The sequence below is a fragment of the Limulus polyphemus genome, unplaced genomic scaffold (genome assembly GCF_000517525.1).
Source record: "Limulus polyphemus unplaced genomic scaffold, Limulus_polyphemus-2.1.2 Scaffold1189, whole genome shotgun sequence".
In the NCBI taxonomy this organism is placed as follows: Eukaryota; Metazoa; Arthropoda; class Merostomata; order Xiphosura; family Limulidae; genus Limulus; species Limulus polyphemus.
In genome coordinates, this window is record NW_013666799.1 from 145291 (window position 1) to 154932 (window position 9642).

General features: G+C 36.9%; 1 protein-coding gene across 4 annotated transcripts in view; it reads right to left on the minus strand.

The window, feature by feature from the left end:
• Window positions 1–9642, minus strand: part of LOC106462516 (septin-2-like) — a 146714-nt gene that overhangs the window by 54188 nt on the left and 82884 nt on the right. For all 4 annotated transcript variants that reach the window (XM_022389806.1, XM_022389807.1, XM_013922449.2 and 1 more), the window contains exons 4-5: window positions 8136–8259; window positions 7358–7492 (exon numbers count right to left, since the gene is read on the minus strand). In XM_022389806.1, the coding sequence (XP_022245514.1) occupies window positions 7358–7492; window positions 8136–8259 (259 nt within the window). The remainder of the gene's footprint in view (window positions 1–7357; window positions 7493–8135; window positions 8260–9642) is intronic.

Below are 9642 nucleotides of genomic sequence, written 5' to 3' on the forward strand. Positions count from 1 at the left end.
ATAGTGCATATTGGACGTGAAGAAGGGAGCAAGTTGCACGTGGGGAAAAAAATGCGCCTGATTTAAATGTCACATCTGAACGCTCACATCCTTTTAATTATGTTTGAAATTATGAACATTGCTCAACATCATGAAAATTAAACCTTATTTTCAATAAGCAATCCTGAAAAATATTTGGGGGTGCTTAACTTTTTTCCAGGTGTATATATCAAATTGCATCCAATATTGTACTTAAATGTTATCACACAACTTGTAGGAAATCCATAACTTGCAAAGAAGAAATTAAACTATTGCAAGTTTAATTTTACATTAACTGTTTAACAATTAACTATTAATTTAAAATAGTAAACACTTATGATATTAGTATGTTCAGTGGTATACGAAACTTGTGTGTAAAAGTATAATTTCCCACAGAGGTCTGGTGTGCATAAAAATGAAAATACACATACACGTGCATAAAACATACATGGAATAATACATGTATGTGTTCAGTGTTTGTGTGAATAACAGTGTCTGAAAATCTGAATTTAATAAACCAGCAGCCACTCAGTTTACCAGATGATTCTGAGAGTATGTCTATAATTTCACTTTGGTATCTCAGCTAGAATACTGGTTTTCAGTGCTTATAAGCATGAAGACTTCGAGATGCTTTGTTGCCAACAGGCACCTCAGTCTTGTTTTTATTATCTTTAGCTCCAACAAACATCTCTCACAGTGAACTTGAGTGATGGAAGAAGAAAGTGATACACTTTATGTAAGTTGTCATATGCTTTTATATGTAACATATAGTTCTCAAACAACTGAAAAACATACATTAAACACCATTTGCATCTCTGGAAAGTTTTGCACGAAGTAACATCCTCTTGTTCTACTCTGTGGTCAATCTCAGATGTATCAGCAGTGTCACCTCCCTCAACCAACAACTCTTCCAAGGCAGCATACTGGTATCTTAAACTTTGATTTAGCTTTGGATATACACTTGCAAAGTGTTCCAGTTCAGACCTAATTTTAGTAATATCTACTTGTGGCATGATCTGACCTATTTTATTCAGTGATCTGTCATGCAGAACAGTTTTTCTTTATCTTAGCAAAACTCTTTGGGTCAAAACACTACATTTCAGCATACAGCTGACCATGTTTTGTAAATTGACTTGTAAAACTTTCTATTGGTTGACCAAATACCATGTTGAAAGTATGAATTCTGTGCATAGTCATAGGTGATATAGTTCTGCAAATTTTGTTTCATCATACTGTATAATTTTCCTATTCTGAAAATGTATTTCCGATAGGTACTTGCCTCCTCTCACATCAATAGCTTTTCTTGTTCATTGCTGCCCTCTATATGCAGAAATTTTTGCACGTGCCCAAGACTTTAGGTCCCACATGTCCAATGTTTAACATGGTTAAACTGTTTCTCGCATGAAATCATCATGCAACAACCCTCCATCAATAGGAGTGCAACACCCCCTCCTGATGCATGTGACTCCCTCTATTCAATTCTATTGAACTATCACTTCGAGCTTTAGCAGAAAATGGAAGCACCAGTTTTCAGTGGGGAGGAAGGGGTGAGAAGTGTGAGTGGAAGTAAGTACTTATCAGAAATATATTTTCAGTATAGGAAAATGATAACTTCTGATATGGTACATTATCTCCACTCACTTAAATATCTAGAATCTCACATTTAATGGGTTGAGGGACCAGTGCGAGGGAAAGAAAGAAGCATCCAAAGAACACCCTTAAAGAGTAGATCCTCACATTAGAGGATCATATGTGGGAGACTATACCACTTCTGTACCATGTATACTCTTCGCCAAGTGTGGAAAGATGTAATGCAGACATGGGCAGAAAATGGGAACAGCACATCCAAAAGGGAGATAACATTGAGTGGATAAGGATCTGAACTATACAATATCTGAATCTCAATCTCATAGATTGCATGAATGTGGGTGAGAGTAAAAAGGATATGCACTAACTGTAGAGTGGCTAGGCTGTGACGGACCATACATGGCATGTCAACTGCATCCAAATCCCAGCCACCAGGAACCGACATCCTATACTGAAAATATATACTGGAAGTATAAGCCAATAGAATTAAAAATTGAATCCAATTGGTAAGGGTGGAAGGAGAAAGATCACAAATAGAGGAAATTTACTATGGAATGAAGAGACAGGAATGGACACCATGGAAGGAAGCTGTGTAGCCAATATAAGAACAAAGATCATGTAGTAGACATCATAGTCTTTCCAGGTAAGACCAAGGATATAGGTAGGAAATGGGAGGAATAGAAATCGGCAAGAGGGAGGAGTTATCCTCATGAACCACCGAAGTTTTGGAAAGGAAAGAGCAATCCCAATACAAGAGAACATATGTGGTATGATAAAGAGTATGTGAAACATCGTGTCCAATAAATCTGACCTACAACGTCCACAGGACAAGAGGAGAAGGAAATAAGTCTTAAGGGATAAGTGAAAAATCAAACATGATGTAGGCAAAGTAAGGCAGTGAAGAACCACATTGACATCCCAATTCAGAAAGACTGCACGCCAAGGAGGATGATGAATCTAGAAGGAACACAACAATAGGTACTGGAAAACAAAATTGTGGGATAAGACAGCCCAATAACTTACAATTGAGGAGACCAAAGACCATAATCAAACAACTAAGTGAGGAAATCTGCAAAAAGAGGAACAGTTGGTTGAGCAGGTGAAAACTCCCAACCCAAAGATCAATGGCAGAAAACATTCCACTTACATTGATAGACATCCATAGAGGAAGGGCGAATATAAAGACCTAAAAACGAAGCGACTCATTGGGACAATCCAGATCTCCTCGCCAAGGACCAGTTGAAAACCAGGTTGAAAACAGAGGATATGAAGGACTGGATGAAATGCCAGTGACCAGGGTTGGCATAGAAGGGATGGATGTAAGAGGAAGAGGTAATAGTTGGGCATATTGGAGCTAGAGCAGATGCAGAAACCACGGTTGTGCTGGCCAGTAAGGAGCAATCAGAAGGACCAGACACAGAGTTGCATGAATACTCAAAATCACCCTGATAAGAAGATGGATGGAAGTTTAAACATAAAGGTATTTGTTGGTCCACTCCTGACTGAATGCACTGACAGCTAGTGCAAGTTGGTGAGGTATTGGTGGGTGTGGCAAACACATTCAGGTGAGGAGTACCCCCAAAGGCATGGCCACTGGAAAACAAGAGGATTGAGAAACAACTCCATCAGATAAACTTTGATAGGGTGGAAAAGACGATCCACGACAAGATTGAATGCACACAGAACATGGAACACAAGGCGATGAATACCAGATATGGGCCCAAAAATGGAGATCCAAGTTTCCACCACAAAGGAGAACAGGTGCTACCTTGGTGATTTATATAAGCCACCACAGTAGAATTGTCAGAATTGATCATGATTAGACGATTCCTGGCAAGATGAAAAAATAATCCAAAGCACAACATAAAGCCAGAAGCTCCAGGATGTTCATGTGGTATGATCTTTCGGTTGGAGACCACCAACCTAAAGCTTCCTGCTGATTGACCCACACCCTCAGCCCTGTAGGGAAGTGTTTGTTTGTTTTGAATTTCATGCAAAGCTACACGAGGACCATCCCTAATTTAGCAGTGTAAGACTAGAGGGTAGGCAGCTAGTCATCACCACCCACCGCCAACTATTGGGCTACTCTTTTACCAACGAATAGTGGGATTGATTGTCACATTATAATGCTCCCATGGCTAAAAGGGTGAGCATGTTTGGTGTGACGGGGATTCGAACTCGTAATCCTCAGATTGTGAGTCGAGCACCCTAGCCATCTGGCCATGCTGGGCCGTAGGGAAGTGTCCATGAAAATATGCAAATATGGACAGGGGGAAAAGAACACTTGCCAATGTGTTAGTCTTGTCCAACCACCAATACAAATTGCCTACAAGGGAAGGAGGATGAGAAATAAAGGCCTCTAATGGATTCTGTGCAAGATTCCACTGGTCATGCAGAGCCCACTGAAGATACCTCATATGTGCCCAAGCCAAAGGGATAAGGGCTTCCATAGAACACCACATCTCCAAGAGTGATAGAAACTCATGAGCAGTAAGGGCTTGGAGAACTGAAAGAATTGAATGGAGTTGAAGAGAAGGTTGAGTCTGACTGAGATGAGTGTTGAACAAAACGCCAAGTGGACAAGATATTGGGTAAGTATAAGGATGACATGACCAGGTGTTTAGAACACTCAACTCGCAATCTGAGGGTCGCGGGTTCGAATCCCCATCCCACTAAACATGCTGGCCCTTACAGCTATGGAGCATTATAAAATGACAGCCAATCCCAATCTTCATGTAGCTTTGCACGAAAATTCAAAAAAGAAACAAACAGGTATAAGGAATGACTTCTCCAACATGATTAACCTACCCACATGAGCTGCCTCCAGAAACAGCAGATGAGTGTGATGGTCAGGCTTCTGTTCTAAACAAGCTAATAGAAGCCAAGTCATCCATGTAATAGTGAAAGAGCAACCCCCCCCCCCCCGAGCATGCATATGTCAGGCAAAAGCCTTGACCACTCAACAAAAAACATATAGAGCCAAAGCAAGCCTGAAGTTCAGGGCATGAAATTGATAAACTACCCTGTGATGAACAAACCAAAGTTAGTGCCTTGCAGATGATGTAGCTATCTGGAAGAGCTCACCAATCACGGCCACAAATCTACAACCACCATTAAATTCCATTGTTGAATACTGCTCAAAGAAAAGAATATAAATGAATATATCAAAAACACAAATTCTTGTACTTGTGCAACTAAAGACTACTGAAAATTACCCCAAAATTATACTTCCAAGGAACACTCCTCCAGACAGCTACTTTAGGAAGATATAATACTAAATTCAATTGGCAAAAACACGTAACAGAAATTTCTAACAAAATCTAGCAATGAGTAAACCAGTTAGAGGTCTGTTGGGGAATAATACAGGCACAACACCAAATAACATATTCGATTGTTTGTTTGAAGTTAAGCACAAAGCAACACAATGGGCTATCTGTGCTCTGCCCATCACGGGTATCGAAACCAGAATTCTAGCATTGTAAGTCCGCAGGCATACCGCAGTGCCACGGCGGGGGGCAAATAACATATTAAAGATATACATTCAGTACAAAATGCAGTTCATACAAGCATATACAAAGTCCCGAGATCAACAAATTCACAATTTTTACACAAATGTGCAAAAATCCAACCACTCCACGACAGACTTTTAAGAAGGTCATTCGAATATTTTAAGAAAAAATGAAATGTTATGAGCATTAGATCGCTATGTCATACATGATGGAAATGAGTCTAAGTACCTCTCACCTATTAACATGTACTATAGGTTTAGTAATTAGGCACCTATTGCTAGACTTACATAATATATTATTTTGTGGTTTATAAGATAGTGTATCAAATAGGGTATTTATGTGAATACATAGAGTGTAAACTACCAAATGAAACAACATTGGTATATATGGACTATAAAAGCAAGTGTATCCCAATGGAAATTATGAATGTCGCACCTAAATGGACTTGGCTCTGATAGGGGTATTGAATATCATATTATAACATCTGTGTATTCAACGCTCTTGTTTATGTTAGAGTTTAACATTCAAACAGTGCATCTATCACATCAGTGCAGAGGGAGGAAGAGGTCAAGTTTGCATCTGACCCTTCTAGGTCCATATGTATATAAATCCAGATGAAGCAAAAAGTGATAATGATAGTATCTGTGTAGACACCATGCTATAGTGTAAATATATTTCTGTACTGCACGCTATAGTACCACCATCTAAAGCATATTAGAACTACTGACTAAATACATGCGCACCACAGAAATTAATTTAATTTATATATGTCTAAACGATATTCATCATGAGATGATTTTAATTGTTGAAAATATATCCTATTGTCAATAATACATTAATATTAATGAAATATTGATACTGACAAAGTAAATTATACAGATACGAGACTCTGTTTTGCACTTATTGATTTCCTTGCAAGATGGTTTCAAAATTTCAAATATTATGACTGATCAACTACAGACCCTATAATATGCATTAAGCTTGTTATTTGAAGGTCTGTTAAGCATTTTACTTGCCAACTTGCATGCAAAATTATTTTTATATGAAAACTATTGACAATCTAATAATCTTGTATCTGAAATACCAAACTAGAGATAGCTGATCAGTCATATTATTGCTGGCAATATTTGCCAAATATCAGCAAATGTTTACCAGTGAAATTCATCAATTAAATTACCAGGTACAACAAGTCCATTAATCTTAACATAATACACTGTACAACTTGTAAGCCTACAAGTTTCACACAATACTAATTCTTATAGCAATTGTAGCTGAAAATTTTACAATTTTTGTGGGAAAAGAATGTTCCTTTGTCAGGTAGGCATATAATAAATATGAATATCAGCAAAACTAAACTACCATTAGTACAAAATGATAATGTGATCAAATTGATATTTATATGAGCAAAATTATACATTATTATAGTCTTCTTCTTACGGATCCATTTCCCAAGAATTGCTCATTATTATTCAACTGAGCACTTTGAATAGCATATGTTGATTCAATATTTCTAGTGACCTTGCAGACTCCTGATACTTTCTCATTTTAGAATATTTCTACTTTTGGCATTCACTGGTTTCTTCCTTCTTTTCCAACATTATTTACTGTTTTACTGTATGAAATCTAAAGTCTGTGTCAGCTTTAAGCAATAGGCCCAGGATTTACTCATACTATGCAATCATTTTATGATTTTTCTCAGATTTTGATACAAAACATAAAGCTATGAGGTAATAGCCAGGAAAGAAATATGGTGCTGTAACTTGTATGTACACCTACACAGCATGCAGTCATGTTCAGCCATGCATGGACATATCTGCACAAGTATCTAGCCCTATACATAGAAAGTTACTGGAAATTCCTGTCTATTGCATACGCAATAGACAGAGATTTAAATTGCATTTAAAACACCTCCCTCAAGAGACTATGAATATGTTTTACATTTACCTGTATATTATAGGTTTAAATGTATTTGTTTATTATAGTGTTCTACATCAATTTGGCCATTTGAGATAGATAAAGGACACTGGTTTTAATTTATGAAGACAAGTTTAAATGTTATTAAGTGGTAAACTACCAAATTTGAGGGGGAACAACTGCTAGAGTTCTATCGGAGGCCACTGGGATTTTGCCAGGTTCCCCTGCAGTCTAGTCCATCACTGATTATGTCGTCAGAGAGAAATAAAATAGAAACAACAATTAATAACTTCATTGTACTTTTTTGCTAATGTCAATGCTGCACTTACCCATGTCCCCAAGGAGGAATGAAATAGAGACAACAATGAACCCTATTGTCCACTATATTTTTTCTGTTTAGTCCACTCTCATCTTTGAAGAACTGGTTAAACTGATCAGTAATATAATTTTCTATCACCATCCAACTGTATTATAAACATAGAGGAATAAATAGGTATAAAATGACAGTTTCAAATATAACTGTTCAGAATATTTTTCTGCTAAAAATCATAAAAACAATTATTTAATAATGCAAGTCCAAGAAAAATATAAAACATTTTTAATTCTAATAAAATGTGCAACTGTTAATCATAATCCAAATGAAAAACGTTCATGTTTTTAAACAACTCTTGGATACAGTTTCTGTTGCAAACACTTTTGAGAAACTCATTCATTTTCAAAAAAACAAAACAAACTGGATGTTAGTTTTTCAACAAGTATTCATATAAATAATGACAAAATTATCACTAAAAATATACAAAATATATCATTTCCTCGACTTATACACTTCTTACTGGAACCCTGTATTGGGTCAGTAATGAATGATGTGAATTGAAGTATTCAAGTATCATTGTAATATTATATTAAGTATGTATTACTCCTAATTTCAGTTTTAAAGTAGTGATGCATTCTTTATAAAAATATTGAATTTTGCAGAAAAAAAGTATCTTCATGTTTAAAACCTTATCATAAGAAAAAAATGTTTCATATCCAGTTTTGGCTGTGTGGGTGTAACTTTCTAATAATTTTTGCCATATATTTTCATATATAATAATGTAGTTAACCTACTTTTCTTCACAATTGACAGCATCCCCAAACCCAGGTGTGTCCACTATTGTGAGTTTCAGTTTGACTCCTTTTTCCTCAATCTCCATGGTCTTTTTTTCTACATCAACTGTTCTGTCTAATTTTTCTAAAAATTATTAAAATAGCAATAAAATCACAGTAAGTTCTTATCATGAAAATATTAAGTTCCTTTAATAACTTATTATTTACATAAAAGATTAAAACTCAAACTGGTGGCTTTGAAAAATAAGTAAGATCATAACTAAACAATGCATTGAACTTATAGTCAAGCCAAACTGTATGTAGCAAGCAGAAGAGGAAATATGTTTGACCAATGATGACTAAATTTGAAAGATATATTTTAGAGTGGAATTTAAGCTAAAATAAATGAAATGCTTTATAAACATAAATACTTCATTGGAGCACGTCCCTTATACTTGGGTCCCCTTTTAGCACAACATGTACTGCAGGTCCTGCACCATTCTTCCACATCTTGCCTTATTCCTATCCAGTAAAATCTCTGTCGTAGGTGACTCATCTTTTTAACTCCGAGATGTCCTCCTGTTAAACTATCAGTATAACTGTTTGCCAGGTCGTCACATTCCCATGTGCAGTTTCCTATCTCTGGACAAGAATACCATCTTCAAGCTTCAACTGGTCCCATTGTGCCCAATAGTTCTTTGTCACAGGGCTTAAGCTAGACACCTTCTTCCAAGCAGGGCACAAAACACTTGCTTTTAGAAAATCAATTATTGGCTTCAAATCTTGGTCTTTCTCTTGCTCTGATTTAATATGTATACCTGGTTCCACTTCACCATCATCAACTCCTTCAGTCACTTTGACTTCAGCTTGATGACACCTGGTTAGTTCAAATAGATTCTGCATCTAAACAAACCCTTGTGAGCATCAAGGTGCTGGATCACAAAGGAGTACCAGAAGCAATACAGAAGCTCTGTGGTGTGACAGGACATTATGCAAGGTTGTGAGGACCAGTGTGGGTAACTATTCAGCTCATGGGCTTAAAGGACAGACACAAAGTATACTTGGCTGACATTGAAGACCAATGTATACTAGGGTTGGACTACTTTACTTCCGAGAAAGTGTGTAATTAATTTTGATAAAATGACGTTTGGGAACAACAAGGGCCAAATTCCGGCAAGTGTTAAAAGAGAGAAACAAAGTTGCACTTTTGGCCATCCAGCTTCCCTATCACATAGACACTATGTTTGCTTGCCATTTTACATTTAGCTGTTGGGACTTTCACGATGGGGGTTGAGGGGCATCCCTCAACACCAACCACTACTTGTTTCCCTGAGACTGACTTATTGATAGTATTCTTCTTACACTAGCTCTTCATATGTCCTTGCTCTCCACAGTTCCAACAACCTTTCTGGGTTGCCAGGTACACTGCCTTCTGCTCTCCTGTCCATTCATTCATTTCTTCCAGTAACTCAAATTGTGCTCTATATGCTTCCCATCGAATTCCTGTGGCTTCCTTCGTACTAGATCA